General features: G+C 39.7%; 2 protein-coding genes across 2 annotated transcripts; both read left to right on the top strand.

Annotated features, from left to right (window-relative positions):
- Positions 1-1,133: 1,133 nt before the first annotated feature.
- On the top strand, positions 1,134-8,525 carry LOC133223795 (leucine-rich repeat flightless-interacting protein 2-like). The gene is made up of 7 exons (XM_061374835.1): positions 1,134-1,551; positions 1,806-1,938; positions 3,235-3,284; positions 4,345-4,465; positions 5,477-5,556; positions 6,684-6,788; positions 7,553-8,525. Exons 1-7 carry the CDS (start codon positions 1,537-1,539, stop codon positions 7,661-7,663), a joined length of 615 nt encoding a protein of 204 aa, XP_061230819.1. The 5' UTR covers positions 1,134-1,536; the 3' UTR covers positions 7,664-8,525.
- A 1,972-nt stretch (positions 8,526-10,497) lies between these two features.
- LOC133223804 (shugoshin 1-like) lies at positions 10,498-14,103 on the top strand. Its single transcript, XM_061374846.1, has 5 exons — positions 10,498-10,645; positions 10,731-10,927; positions 11,684-11,748; positions 11,879-12,030; positions 13,998-14,103. The coding sequence occupies exons 1-5, from the start codon at positions 10,519-10,521 to the stop codon at positions 14,036-14,038; spliced, it is 582 nt and encodes a 193-aa protein (XP_061230830.1). The 5' UTR covers positions 10,498-10,518; the 3' UTR covers positions 14,039-14,103.
- Positions 14,104-15,729: the final 1,626 nt, after the last annotated feature.

Raw genomic sequence — 15,729 nt, forward strand, 5'->3', positions numbered from 1 at the left:
CCTGAACATACGAACAGTAGCAGCTTTGCTGAAGCAGCTCAGCATCTGTCCAAAGTCAGAGATACATGGCTGTATCGGTTTCTCTTCCCATCAAGTTTTCCTGATTTCTACGCACATAACACTTGTGCATAGTGTTGTGGATAGGAAGGATGTTTTGGGAAGGTTAGCAGCATCACAGGGCACTGCCATGCACATGGTATCTGTGTCTGCAGTGTAATTCTGGGCCTCTGTGTCCATTCTGTCTGGTGGGTGAGCTTACTTCCCCTTCTGTTTCTGCTGCTGTTCTTCAAATATGGGAAAGGTGTATCTTTAAGTGGAACACACAATGATGCAATGATTAAGGATCTCTGCAGTGTTTATAACGTACTTAGAAAATGTGTATGTGTTAGGAAATAAAAGGGCATCACATGAGTTCTTTTTGATGTGACAGCTAATGTTTTCACACATGTTGAATTATTTGTATTTTAAATGGCACATTTACGTATTAGTAAATCAGTTTTCTGCTGAAAGTAAGAGTAATCCATTAAAACATTGCTCTGGATTCTAGATGATGATTAAAATTCAGCATACTGCAATTGTTATGTGGGGCAATTACAGTACAGAGGTATACACCTTCATTTCTTTCTTGGTATCAGTCCATTCCTAAACATTTACACATGACATAAGATTTAGTGGATAATTTTTTTGGCAAAACGTACACTTTGCAGTTGCTGTACGGTTAGGATTATTTGTAATGCTTGCAGTATTGAATTTGAATGAATAACGGAATGAGAAGCTGCAAGTGAAAGTGTCTGATTAACTGCCAGGTAACACAGCTCCAGCATAGGTAGGCAAATCCATCTATGTCCGTATTGCTTCAATCCTTGTTTGTACTAGTAGTGCTGCTTTTTTCTCCCCCTCTCAAACTGACTGCTTTGGGTTTAGTAAAGGGTGATTGTAGTAATTAAGCAGCTAGTAAATAAACTAGTATTTCTAAGTGGACAAGCTCATATATCCAAGGTCTTCTATGAAATATGTTTTCTACTTCTATACCCTGTAAGAGGTAGAGAAATTAGTTCAATGGATGTAATGCTTTAGGATCTTTGCCAGTTGAGTTCCAACAAATTTTATTTCTGGTCACGGAATGCCTGTAATAAGACAAATCACTCTTGGTATTTGATTTAGTTTTTCAAAATCTACCAAAAATAGAATCCACTAAATGAAAATCTATAATAGAAGCTACTGAGACTTTCCTGGGAAAAAACTCGCATGACAAACATGCAGCAATGAGGCTAGATATGACTTGTAGAAAGTAGTTATCAGAGATGTACATTAATATACATTAAATACCCCTTTTAATTTCTTTACTTTTGTTGAGCTCTTTGTATTTACTTGTAGAAAATCTCTCTGCTCGCTGTCATATGCTTTTTCTCTGTGCCGTTCTTTTTCTTGCCATCTGCCTGAACCCAGGCCCTAGAAAGACAGAAAGATTACTTTGACTGCATTAAGAATGAGCGAGATGAGCTCAGAGAGGAGTTGGCTGACCTGAAGGAAACAATGAAGAGAGGAGAGGTATGTTTGTAGCGGTTACTTTGCAGTAACAGAAATCCAGGAGTGGGGCATGAAATCAAGGTCAATGAAAAAGGAACCATGGTTACTACTCTTGTGCAGTCTCAAAACCTGACCTTAGGGTAGGATAAATGGTTCAATAGTTGTAACTTTTTCAATCAACTTGAAAAGCTTTTTATGAACTGTTCTGTCTGATTATGTTTTAGCACTGCTCTTGTATGAGTAGGTTGTTTGTTTTTTTTCTTTTGTGATTTTAGAAACATGGATTAGTTATAATCCCAGATGGCACACCAAACGGTGATGTAAACCATGAATCAGTGGTTGGTGCTATAACAGTTGTATCACAGGAAGCTGCTCAAGTCTTGGAATCTGCAGGAGAAGGACCACTAGGTAAAAATACCCTACCATACTTTGTCATAGAGTGTTTGAAGTCTTTGTTTCCTTCCTGTTCACAGTGATTTACAGCCACAGAAAGATACCTGTGATGTTTCTGGAATATACAACTTTCAAGGTTGTTATTTTTTATGCTGAATGAGAAAACAAATTTATCTGAGTAAAAAAATAGTATGTGCTTGGATGTTTGTAATTGATTAGATCTTAATCCAGATTTTGTTACGGTCAGAAAATATCTTGCCTGAAAGTTTAGTCTTTCAGATTAGCCTGTTTTCTGTTGTTTCATGGAAAAAAGTTCTTTTTGTATAATCAGTGAAAGAACTTCTGTTGAAGAAAGCAAAGCCCTGTATATTCTTTCCCCTTCCTTGAAATATTTTTGCCTTTTAGTGTAAAGCATATGCAGTATTTCATCACATTCATTAGAAAGCCAAGTTTTAATAACATTCGAAAAATGGCATGGGCAGTAGAAAGAAGTTTTGGGGGCCTTTATTTTAACTTGCTTTTATCCTTAGGCTGAACAAGTTATTGCATGCATAGTCAGTCTACTGTAAAACTCAGTCAACATGCAAAGATGTATCTCTATAGGCTTGAATTATATTTGTAAATAATATATAAGTTACATGTATTTGATTTGGCAAAGATGAGACTTAATGCATGTTGTGCTGTGGCTCCATCATTGTGAGCTACAGATTTTTATTGTGTTGTTTCTGTCAGAGTTAGCATTTCCAAGGAAACCGCTTTACTTAGCAGGGTGTTGCTTGACAGAATGCTTTGTGGCCACTACCAGTCTTCTGACCTTCAGACATTGCAACATTCTCGTGGGTCCTCTCCCAAGTGCTTTTTTTGGTGATTTAAGAACACTTTCTGCAAACTTTCTGAACATACGAGGAAGCTTGGTGCCTTCCCTGAATAGATAACAGTCCTTAAGAATGAGACAGGGAAAAGAGTATACAGTCAGAAGAAAGTTTCGTTGGAAATGGCTGTTCTAGCTATTGGGACAAAACTGTGTTTTTATTATTTAAAAAATCATCAGTTGTTAATTTACTCTGAAGAATTACTAAACTCTGAGGTCTTGCTTTAAAATTATTCTAAGAAACAGTTTGAATTAAATATTTACCCCTTTTTTCTGCTATTAACTGAAGGGCTGATATTTTATTAGATACCAAGGTTTTATGCTCCCAGTGCTATTTGCCTTAGCTTTAAAGAGCATTTTATTTGAAAACAAACAAAAAGTTATGAAAAATGTTTTTAGTTACAGATTTCTTTTTTTTTAATTGGGTTCTTTGGTTTTAGATATCCGGCTACGCAAACTGGCTGGGGAAAAAGAGGAATTACTGTCACAGGTAACACAAGCTATTAATTTTTAAAAATAGACCTTTGTATATCCTTTTGCAAACTACTAATATATTGGCAATAATCAAATATTAAGTACCAAAGGTGCTTAAGCACTAAAGCAAAATAAAATACTCCTTACCTGGCTGGCTACCAGGAATTACCAGCTCCTCTCACTAGTTTCCTTATCCATGTGACTTTAATCTTGGTGGATTAAGAACCCACATTTCACCAACTGGTTAGTTGAAATCTAGGTTGTTGGTGATCTACTATCAGTGCATGTATTTATAATTGTTATTCCTTTCATTTTTGTTTTGTGTAGAAAGACTAAAGTCACTAAAATTACTTATAAATTCAAGTAGCCCTTCTGTATTGCTGAGTGGTACTGTTTCTGTGATCATTTCAATTACTCAAATAGAAATTTAGTATTATCAAAGTAGTTGTATTTTAACACAGTTCAATATTGAGAAGAGAGTACTGAAGAAAACATGGAGCCATTGAACGATTGCTAGAAATACCATAGGTTTTGTGTTCCTATTCGAGTACATTCCATATCTAAAGTGATGTTGTCAACGTTTGCATTTGATGGGAATGTACCCTAATTTTAGTACAGATACTTGGTTTAGAATGCAAATAAATTTTAGTATTAAATACAAGGGTATAAATACAAGCATATAAAAATGTATACACATGTTTATCACCACATAGTTTTAAAAAACAGCGTTAAAATATTTGTTATGAATGGCAGTTTTGCAAGTATACAACAGTACCATACAGCTAATGGTATTTTGAGAGTCAAAAGAAGTAGTTCCCACTTCTTGTAAATTCCAGACACACAAGACATAGCTGAGGAATCTGTGTTGACATGCACTCACCCAGCAATGGGGAGGGGGAGTTTTAGCCACAGGTCTCAGGGACTGGTTTTCCTGCCTCTTCTTCATCGAGACACTTACAGAGCTGCCTCAGTCAGTGGCATCTCAGGACTGCTTTGCCTTTTTCCCACTGAACATTTAGATACACAACTACTAAACTTGCGGGAGTCTTTTTCACAGAAGAACACTTCTTTTTCAGGTTAGAAAACTGAAGATGCAGTTGGAAGAAGAACGACAGAAATATTCTAAAAGTGATGGCATGAATCCAGACATCATAGGCTTAGAGAATGGTTCTGACTTGCAACTAATTGAAATGCAGAGTAGGTATATGGTTACTATTCAAAAGTATTCTTACTGGGGAGAGGAAACAGACTTTTCTGGCTCCTTTTCCTATATTGTGGTGTGGTAGCAGTATTGGAATGAATATATTATTGTGCACCTAGTTTTTTGTAGACACTTCTCACTGCAAAGTAGCTTAAAAGTCTGCCTCTTCCAGTGTTGAATAACTATATTCTGAGAAGTTATTTTCCAGTTGATGACCTTGACTAGAATGGGGGCTGCTACTCAAAACAGTTTCTGGTTTAGGTGATAGGATTTCAGCTGGAATAGTCTGTTAATGTAGTCTACCTGATTTTTTCTTTATTTATTTTGTTGAATCTTTGATAATCTTAAAGACTTATTCTTTGAAGCAAACCATGAAAAATTATTCAAGTTTAACACAATATTCAGTGTTGCTTCATAGAAGCACGAAGCGACTTTTCACTTCAAGCAAGCTATTGCTCCAGCTGATAACTTTACTGGTTTGACAAACAGTCATTTAATGTGGTTGTGGCAGTGAACGTGAACAGAGTACTGGCAATATCAGGGCTAAAATATAGCACCAAAATAATGTACCATGTTCCTTGGAGTTTGTCAGACAGATTCAAGCCTTGTGCTGCATATCATTCAAATGTTGTTACAGATGTCTATGCTAAATGATGCTGGTATTATTTCTGTTGTGCTTTGACCCATCTTAGTGTGTGCTGGTTATTGTGTTTTCTTTTTTTTTGAGAGAGGAGTTTGCTGATCTAAATGTGTTTTGAAAGGTGTGTATCTCAGAGAACTGAGAGATAATGCAATTCTTACAGAGACAGTAATTGTTTTCTCTGAATAACAGGGAAATTATTTCCTTTTCATACTCTGAAAAAGATTTCTGAAAGCACATCTACCTCTTTCATCCTGTATACGGGTTACTCAATAAAATGGTCTTTTTAGTGGTTTCTAGAGTAAAAGGGAAACTGCCAGTTTATAGAGTTGCTTTGAGTGATATATTCCTGTCAATTTTTATCTAGGAGATGCCAACAGACAAATTAGTGAATACAAATTTAAGCTTTCAAAAGCTGAACAAGATATTACTACCTTGGAACAAAATGTAAGTGTGTCTTAATATTTATTGTTATCATTACATTTGCTCTGTACAGTTGCACAATACTTTTTTCAACAAAACTATGAAAATGTATTTCCTTATTTGATTACTGTTTGTTCTTTACTTTGCACATAATGGCACTATATTTGTATTTTTATCCATATTTCCTTCAATACGTGTGCATAGTCTAACCATAAGAGAAAATCTGGAGTGAATTTACTCAGATGTCAATGTACAACAGAATATAAAGAGGAAGCTACTAGTTCAAGGAAATCAGTTTATGTAGCTTAATTACTTGCAAAAAATTTGTATAGACTTTGGACGGTATATAATTTACTCTCTGAAATTCAAGAGTCTGTTTTTATAAGTATAGATATACATACCCTCACCCATTTATACTTCATGATTGTAACTCAGAGCATGGTATTAAAAGTTCAGCATCTCTATAGGTCATCTCAAAATCTCATAAATGATTGCAGTTTGAATCAGAGATGTGCAGTTGTTCTGTCCTGCACAGCAGCAGGCTAGTAGCCTGTCCTATGGGTTTGAGGGTAGCAGGGATCTATACGTACAATCCAGCAAGTGGGCTTTAACACTGGCAGATTGCAGCAGGACTTGTCTCAAGCCCTCTCTTCACTGCTGAACTGTGTGCTTGATTTCAAGACCTCTTGCATCGTGCCCTGATAAGTCTCCAACTTCTCATATGGTCTCTGCTTTCCAACTTTGCAGCTTTTGTTTTTAAGCCCCTGTATCTCTTGATTTTTTTTTTCTTCTTCCAACTCTTCGCTCTGTGTAGTTCCTCAGCCTTCTTTATCTTCTCAGCTGTGTCTTAATGCTATGTTGCATTCTCTGCTGTTTCTTGTGACTCTCACTAGGGAGGGACAGGCAGTGAAGGGTATTCCAAATTTCTGCCCACAAACTGTTTTAGTGCTTTATTAGTTCTTTTAAACATTCTTTGAAATTATGGCTGATGCGAACACACACATCCTTTTCCCAGAGGGGGATTGTATGGATAATTCACAGGTTGCCTTGTGTTACGGTACCTTTTCAGAAAATTAAAACCAGCTGGTGGCAGGTGAGCTTGGGGTGGAACACCTCAGTAACTGTTCCTTTTATCTTGTTTGGGTCTGCAGATTGCACGACTTGAAGGGCAGGTTACAAGGTATAAAAATGCAGCAGAAAATGCAGAAAAAGTAGAAGATGAACTCAAAGCTGAAAAGAGGAAGCTTCAGCGAGAGGTAACTGACTTGATTTCCTTTTCAGCTGTATACTCCATGCTCCTTTCAGTCTTGAACTGCTCTTTTGCTCCCAAGTTCTGTGTTGTTTGTAGTCTTTGGTTACAGCTTTTAAGTGTTTTTTGAGGAGACAGTCAAGTCTGTCAGTGTTACATTCAAAAGACAACTGTAGCATATAAAAGTAATACTAATTACAATTCAATGTAGTCCTACCTTGAAAAGAAGGATCTAAATTGTTATTTTCTTCTAAATATGATAACTTTTACTGTTTTATACTAATCCTTCCATAAAAATTACTGGAAAGCTGAATGTTCCCTGTGTCAAGTGCCAGATTGGGAAGTTTCCATTGCGCACCTCACAGGGAGCTGGGAAGAAGCTGTATTTGACTGAGCTGTTGAACATGCTTGCTTAAGAGCTGCTGTGTGACTATCCTGATACCTGCTACCCATGGGAATATATATCCATGGGCAAGTGAGAGTGGAGGAGAGGATTTCACCTTTAAATAGCATGTGATAGGAAGTTGCAGGCACCTAGTTCTTTTGGAATTAGTACATGTTTTATGTTTCAATTGCCTCTTGATTTTGTATTTTAGCAGTTGAATTCCAGTTCATCTGACTGCAGTAATGAGTATTGTGTCTTAGCTTACATGGTACTCTTGTAAAGCATGTAATACTTGTATTCTTGTTTGTTTCCTCTGTCAAAGCTCAAGAACAGCAGAAAGTCCAAGTAAACTTCAAAGGATAATAACTTTTGCTTTCATTTTATAGTTAAGAACAGCACTGGATAAGATAGAAGAGATGGAGATGACCAATAGCCACTTAATGAAGAGGCTGGAGAAGATGAAGGCGAATAGGACTGCGCTTTTATCACAACAGTGAAGTGGAAATTGAAAATATGATGCACTGCTCCTTGAATAACTAGCCCCTAGCTTGTTTTTAAATACAGACTTTTATTGGCACAAATTATTTGAACACTGAGCTGTTCACTGGTGTTTTAGTTTCATAATTAAATGGCATACTTCTTTTTGTAACTTATGAGAGAATGAAATGTAGTTTGAATTCCCATGTGAATGACAGCAATTTTTCTGTAGCGTTTGATTCCAGAGTCAGAGCTGGAGCACAATGCTGTATGTGCAACTTTGCAATAGAAAATGGTTTTACAGCTGTGGAATCCAGTTTACTCACTGTCTCTTTTGGCTGCTTTAATGATGCTTGATGCTCGGAGACAACTGCATGAATTCAAGAAAACACTGTATTACTGTATTATAAACTAACATATATTTGCTCAAGACATCACACAGCACAAGTGCCTTTTATCTCGTGCAATTTAGACTTCATTGTTGAAATAACCTTTGAAATCAGATAACATTTTATTTTAAAATACATCTGGGGTATTCACTAGACTTTATACATTTTGAAAATGCATTTTTGTAAAATATTTAAATTTATAAGAAAAGAACAGGGAGTGTATATAAAAATCTGCTTTTTTTGCATGGGCACATCTGAGTTCTAGGTAATTTTGTCAAATACTAGGCCCTGATACTCTTAGTATTAAGAGTATAGATTTTAAAACTTTTGTTGTACACCATCAAATTATGTCATCTGCTTAAGTGTGAATTGAAATTTTAGGGTGGGAGGAAGGGGTGGGAAATGTGGCTAAGGAGTTTATTAAATGGACACTTTACTGACCAAAACCAGACATTCTGTGTTTTCTTTAAAAACAGAGATAAATCTGTGCAGAATAGGAAAATCTGATCTTTCTCTTCTTTTTAAAAAGTATCCTTTTGGGTTTGAAATAGACTAAGGTCATTGAGGATTTTTCTTTTTCCGATTTTTCTTGTCTTGGCCTGTTACTCTTTGACAGTGATGCCATGGAGAAGGGCGGGCAGTACAAGGAAGAAGGTGCTTTCTGGAATGGTGTGGTCTTTTTATCTGTGGTGGTATGGTTTTTGTCCTATGCTCTGTAGACATTGAATTGCTGTTAAGAACTTGCACTCTTCAAGCTGGCACATCACAAGTGGGAAATGAATGGCACCTGCGGTGGCAGTTGTGGAGCATTTGAAGTGGCACTGCCCCCGTGTTGGACTTCCCATGAGGCCAGCAGGAGCCCACCATTTGATCTGAATCATTCTTTCAGATTTGTATCAGATGCTTTCCTATTGCAACTTCCTGTTGCCCTGTTTCTCAAAGCAAGCCATATTCTAGAGCCATTGCAACGCAGAAGGTTAGTACTCCTGCTTATACCAGAGCTACCTTCCAGAAACAGCGTGGTCTTAAACAGTGTGGCACCGAAGCTTTGTCTCTTTTGGTTTAGGATACCTCTTTGACTTGGAAAATAAAATGTTTTTCTTATTGAGAAACCTCTGTGTAAGTAGCAGATCTCCCTCTAGGCTTACTCATTAAATGGGAGACAGTTGTAGTTTGGTGATGACGTAGATTATTGTGCTGTTAAGTTTCTGATTCCTGGTGCGTGCTTGCTCAGAAGAAACTGTCAGGGTCGTGATTAATTGTGTATTCTGAAGATAAAGGGATACTTCAGGGGTTTTGAAAGTTTTCTCATGTGCAAAACTCGGCTAAAGCCTCATTTGGCACATAGTGGGGAGCACCTCTCCTTCTAGTTCACTTTGCTTACACCACCCTGTTGAAGCTGGATGTTTTATGGCACAGGGAAAACTGATTTCAGTACTAAACCATGGCAATCAGATAAGGGGCTCCTAACTCAGTTACCAGCCTACTGCAAAACTTTGTCTGGAGCACCAGTGCATCCTTTCTAAGTATTAAGATTTGTAGTAACCAGAACATAAGATTGCCAACATGTAGACTAACTGAATACTGCTGGATTCTGTGATCCAGTATGACTCTTAAGGCAATTGAAAGAACTAAGAGGGAGCAGCCCTAGGAAGAATTAATTGTAAACCTTTCATCTTTTTCTGAAACAAGTCTTACCAGAGGGAAATGTAATTATATTAATCAGATAATTTCTGAGATGCCTGCAAGGGGACAGAGATGGTTTTAGTGCCTCTTGTGTGCAGGGTTATGCCCACTTACGGCCCCCAAAAAGGTGCAGAGTTAGTGGCTGTAAGGGTGGTTGTAACATGGCATAATACCAGGGTTTTGGGTTTTTATTGAGGACAGTTTTTAACACCCAGCACTGTTTGGTCCCTCAAGCTTCTGGTGGGTTGGTTTGTTGTATGGGCAGTTGTTGGGGCAGCATTGAAAGATTTGGTGTTTGTTTAGGGAAAAGACAGCAGCACCAGAAAGGTAATGAGAAACTATGGTTTCCCCCGTTTGTCTTTTGTGGGACATTTCCCCACAGTCTCTGGGCTCCTAAATCATAGCATTTTTGCTGCCACACTCCACCAAGACGGTGAGTCCTGTGTGTCAGAAAAGAGCTGCTCACTGACAACCAGGAGTCCCTACCTGCATACTCTTGATTTACACACACACACAGAGAGTAAAAAGCGATACAGGGGAGTTAAGTCAGCTCGAGCAGAACTAACACCACCCCCTCCCCGTGGCAGCCCCTCGGGCCCGGCCGCGCGGGCCCAGCCGCGGTTAGAGCGGTCAGAGCGGTCAGAGCGGCGCGCTGGGCCAGGCCGTGCGGCTGGCCGGGGATCCTGGGCCTACCCCGCCCTCGTGCGGTTCCGGCAGCTCTCGCAGCCTGTTTGCAGCTCCCTGTTGGGCGGCCGTTGTGGGTGTTCTCTGCCTCTTGTTTGTGTAGGTAGGAGTTGGCCATGTCCGAGCGGAAGATGCATAGAAGGAGTCAGGCCAACTTGAAAGAGCGAGTAAGAGAGAGAAACATGAGAAGGACAGGGCTGGGGAAAGCCTATGAGCCGTTGTCTGCAGGTGCAAATGGCGAAAGTAAGATGTTTCTGTTGCCTGTGTAGCAGTTTGGTGCTGGTTGCTGCCAATTTCCAATGTGTGACAATGGATGGTTCTCTTCCAGGCAGGCACAGTGTGCATCTGAAGAGCATCCTAGCCAACAACAGAGCTCTAGCCCGGGCTTTGCAGGAGGAGAAGCTCAAAGTGAGACGAGCTCGAGATGCCTTTCTGTGTTTGAAGAGGGAGAATGAATGCCTGAAGTTTGAGTTCTTTTATTTAACAATGCTGCTTCAATCATGGCAAATGTGGGCACCTGCTGAGGTATTTTGAATGCTGTCTTTGTTTTGCAGTGATGGGGAGTGTCAGAATTGTCTCCAGATAAGCCTGAGCTCTGTTTCTGAACTTCAGTGGCTCCTGACAAGTCAGTTAGCTACACAGGAGATACCTTGTTGGGTTTCCTATGGTTCTAGTCATTAATAGCTCCCATTTTTTTTGCTTATCTTGCTTCGGCAAGGAGAGTCCTTTTAGTGGACAGTCACAGAATCATGGAGTCATAGAATAGTTAGGGTTGGAAAGGATGTTAAGATCAGGTCATTAAGAACAGTCTGTGACACCTGATTTACATAAAGTTCTGTTTTCTCATAACATGATTGCAAAATAGGTATGTGTGGAGCTGATATAACTGCAACAACATGGTTTGCACTGTGCCTCCATTAGAGAAGTGTGTCAGCCTTATTTGGGCTCCCATCTTCAGAAGCTGCTTGGAGATTAATATAGTCCGTTGCTGGGCTGAAAAGGTCAGGAGGGTTGTGATGTGGGGGCATCCTGCCTTCCCATCTTTGTCTGGATCTTTACGGCTCTTTGCCAGGGAGGCTTCTCCTTTCTGAGTTTTCCCCTCCATTGCTTTCTTCCTGCAGACATCCACACAGTTCACCCGTGTAGGGAAAGAGAAGGGCTTTAAATGTGGCGGAATTTGGGTTTCTTTTCTGTCCTGCTGCCAGTCATCTGGAGCCTTGCCCTCCAGGGGGCCATCAGTCTTGTTCCAGCTGCTTACACTGAAACCTTTCTTGTTGGCAGAGTGCGAGAACGTTTCCTCCAGTGCCTCTAATGATTCCTGTTGTCACTGGACAGGACCATTGTGTGTAAGTAGCTCTGATTAATTTGTCTTGTCACTTCTCTTACAGTTTTCTTACAGTGAAGGCAGGGGAGGCATATGTAATGCATCAGAAATAATTCCTTGTCCTAAAAGCAATGTGTTTTTCCCCTCCCTAGGGGAGTTCCACGACATAATGTGGAACATGAAGAATTCCCTGAGAGTGAGATGAAAGCCACAGCAGATGACAATAGGCCAGCTGGCTGCTTTTCAAAGGACTTCTGTGAATCTGCCAGTGCTGATGCTGTAAAGGAAACAGACCCAGAGTGTGGTAAGGAAATCTACTGGGCATTCCTCACTCCTGAAGCAAGGAGGAGGACTGTGTGCCTCTATCTGCATCATGAACACTGCTTTGTAGTAATGGTGAGACAATACACGAGAATGAAGGATTTTTGTATAGTGGTGTCTGTGGTTGTACTAACTGTAATGAGGAGCAGGCTTGAATATCAGCAAAGACCAAAAAAGTTTTGAGTGAAGATGCTTGGCAGAATGGGAAATGAATTTGAAAGGTCTGACTTTTGTATCCCTGCCTCCTAGTGACCTGATCTACTGAACAGCTGACTAGAGAAATCTCCTTTTCTGTGGTCTGCTAGTGTTTATGATGAGCTACTTTTTCAAAGCCCAATATTTGAAAAGTCTTAATTGGACAATGAGTGTAAGCTGCAGCTCTAGATTCCTGGAGTCCTGCTGTTAGGACTCACGTTTTCCTGTGAGGTGAATACCTAAACTGTAGCCTATTTCAGGATGCTTTCGGGAAACTGTATTCACCCGAGCTTACCTTGGTGACCACACATTGGATCTTGCAGATCTTTTTAGAAAGTTGGTCTGGCTGATGGATTTAGAGAGTAAGCAAATCTTCTCTTGGTTGTTAATCTGTATTTCAGTAGGACTCTGTTCTGATTTGCTTGTTGATTTCCCTTCCCTCACTCCCTTGTTAACATAGTGCCAGAGCTGGAGACTGTTTCTTCAAATGAAGAATGTGGGCTATCTGGCGATGTGTTCCGCAAAAGTATGTCCATCAGGCAGTGCTATTCAGAGGTAAGGGCTCATGCTGTGTGTTCTTAGGGTTTTGCCTTTCCAGAGATATCTTGTTCATAGCCTTTTCCGGACAGGAGGAAGTTAGACTTGGGGACAGCCTAGAAGAACAATGTTAAAAACCCAAATCCTGGTATTTCTCAACAAAATAAGAGCAGAGAACTGGAGCTAGTGTTGAGCAGATGCTCAAGTGAATTCAATTGGCTGACTTGAGAGAAGCTAAGTTAAAGGTTCTGGAGTAAGGAGACTGCAGTATCAGGAGAGAAAGCTGGGAGATGCTGAAGAAGCCTCCAGACCAAGCCTTAGCAAAGGTGAAGACTTTACAAGGAAAGCCAGAGATGCTGGCTGAGTCATCATGGTGAGGGTGTATCTGAGACCTGACCACAGGTTGGGCAGTGTTGGTGAAGATTCAGATGGTGGCCTTCAGGTGCCCCATTATCATAAACTGTCCAACAAGAGCAGCTGGGTGGCCAGAACGGGAGCATGGGGAGAGTATGTAAGACCTGTGCTTGAGATGTGTCTGGCAGCTCCCAAACAGGAATTCCAGAGTGAAAGAGAGATGGAGCATCCTACAGCAAGGGCAAAGCTGGTTGGGAAGGGGAGTTTGGAAAGGGCTGTATCCTGATCGATTTCTGTTCTCTCTTGACTGTTTCAAGCTAGCTTCTCTTTAGAAATACACATGAAATGGTGCTGGAAACCTGATAGTACAGTGCCCATTTATGCAACCACTTGTTTTGTCAGCAAAAGAGGTAACTGAAGCTGGATACTGTGTGAAAAACTGCTTAAAACCAAACTATACTGTGTTGTTGTCTCTTTGAATAGGGGAGTCTTTCATGCCACCTTGTCAATGTCTTCACAGTGTTAACTGCATGGCATGCTTCTGCCTGAGCATTGGGATGCAGTTTTTCACTCATCACATGAAAGGTCACCTCTGAAATGCAGGCAATTTGATCCCAGGGACTGCGTGTATGTGTCCTACTTTTCAGCTTAATGCAGTGAAGTGCTATGTTCTTAAAAAGCAGGAGTTATTTGGGGCAGAAAGTTCCAATATGGCCTTTGAAGAAGGGTCTGGTATTCGTAGTACAAAACAGTTCAGAGCAGGATCAAATATGGTAGTTAGGAGTTGAACTGTTGCTGTAAATAGAGGAGGGAGTGGAAGATGAAATAGAATCCAAACTTAGTTTTGCTGCATTATTTTTGCAGGAGTCGTAGAGGAGATGCGTTTGCAGATGAATATTATCTGACAGCTCCAATTTTCCAGCAGAAAAAAAGACTTTCTTGAAATAAAGGAGAAATGTTTTCATTATCACTGAGGTGTCCTGTCATTCTTAACACCAAGGCAGTTCATGATGGGTAAAAATGTCTCCTACAAATACTGTCACATCTGCACATCTGATACTAGGGACACAGGCAAAAGGTTCTCTTGTTTTCCTTAGTCCAAGGAGTGACTTGCTTTTAAGGAGATAGCTTTTGTGTGTAAGGCATAAGGTGACTTTGTTACAGAGGTGAATCTATTTGAACTCTTCTGGGAGAAATAATGTTTGTTATTTCTCATCTTAGTAAAATCCCAGACGGGTTGCAAGAAAGGCAGCCTCACTTGTCAATCACACTTGTTATGTATAGGAAACATTCTCCATTACACTGGTGCATTTGTAGAATTTATTCTCAGTGTAGCTTGTGAAAAGTCACTGAAAAAATGCTATGAATAATTTGAGACACATAATATCTACAGTTGCTTAAAAATGCACTAATGCTGTGTTGAAGATATGCTTCAGGATGTGGTGCATATAAAGGAGAGGTGGGAGATGCTGGAATGAATATGGTCTGAGCAACCTTATCTTGGCTGCCCTGTGTAGATACACCTCATTAACAGCTTGTTAATGGTATAGTTGCATATTTTATTGTCAGGAGGTCACTGGTGGTTTGGGAATGAGAACCCTGCAGAAGATGCTGTATTTGAGGAGATAATGCTCTTGAACATACCTTGTCTGTTCTGTTGCACCTTGTACTTAAGGCTTGAGAGGCCCCTATGTTCTTAACGCAATCCCTAATATCTTGAGGGATGGTAAATTGCATGTGGATCAAGGATTGGAAGTAGTTATGCCACCTGTGTGGCTTTCTCTGTCTACAAATATAGGAGGAAGTTTTTCTCTGAACCTCCTTTATGAATAGAGGTGTTTTTGTGTAAAAAAATTCTATCTCAACCAAAATGGAAGAATCTCTATTAATGGGGTCTGTTTTAAATCCTGAACATACGAACAGTAGCAGCTTTGCTGAAGCAGCTCAGCATCTGTCCAAAGTCAGAGATACATGGCTGTATCGGTTTCTCTTCCCATCAAGTTTTCCTGATTTCTACGCACATAACACTTGTGCATAGTGTTGTGGATAGGAAGGATGTTTTGGGAAGGTTAGCAGCATCACAGGGCACTGCCAGGCACATGGTATCTGTGTCTGCAGTGTAATTCTGGGCCTCTGTGTCCATTCTGTCTGGTGGGTGAGCTTACTTCCCCTTCTGTTTCTGCTGCTGTTCTTCAAATATGGGAAAGGTGTATCTTTAAGTGGAACACACAATGATGCAATGATTAAGGATCTCTGCAGTGTTTATAACGTACTTAGAAAATGTGTATGTGTTAGGAAATAAAAGGGCATCACATGAGTTCTTTTTGATGTGACAGCTAATGTTTTCACACATGTTGAATTATTTGTATTTTAAATGGCACATTTACGTATTAGTAAATCAGTTTTCTGCTGAAAGTAAGAGTAATCCATTAAAACATTGCTCTGGATTCTAGATGATGATTAAAATTCAGCATACTGCAATTGTTATGTGGGGCAATTACAGTACAGAGGTGTACACCTTCATTTCTTTCTTGGTATCAGTCCATTCCTAAACATTTACACATGACATAAGATTTAGTGGATAATTTTTTTGGCA

Source organism: Neopsephotus bourkii, unplaced genomic scaffold (assembly GCF_033783945.1).
Source record: "Neopsephotus bourkii isolate Nb327-2 ecotype Australia unplaced genomic scaffold, CSIRO-AGI_Nbou_v1 NB_1655, whole genome shotgun sequence".
Taxonomy (NCBI): Eukaryota; Metazoa; Chordata; class Aves; order Psittaciformes; family Psittacidae; genus Neopsephotus; species Neopsephotus bourkii.

Bases quoted from the DNA above. Each gene is read 5' to 3' on its own strand.
- LOC133223804 (XM_061374846.1), top strand. From the start codon at position 10,519: ATGTCCGAGCGGAAGATGCATAGAAGGAGTCAGGCCAACTTGAAAGAG. The intron at 10,928-11,683 runs GTATTTTGAATG...TCTTGTTGGCAG, and splicing joins AAATGTGGGCACCTGCTGAG to AGTGCGAGAACGTTTCCTCC. The intron at 12,031-13,997 runs GTAAGGAAATCT...TTATTTTTGCAG, and splicing joins GGAAACAGACCCAGAGTGTG to GAGTCGTAGAGGAGATGCGT.
- LOC133223795 (XM_061374835.1), top strand. The intron at 1,939-3,234 runs GTAAAAATACCC...CTTTGGTTTTAG, and splicing joins TGCAGGAGAAGGACCACTAG to ATATCCGGCTACGCAAACTG. The intron at 6,789-7,552 runs GTAACTGACTTG...TTCATTTTATAG, and splicing joins AGAGGAAGCTTCAGCGAGAG to TTAAGAACAGCACTGGATAA.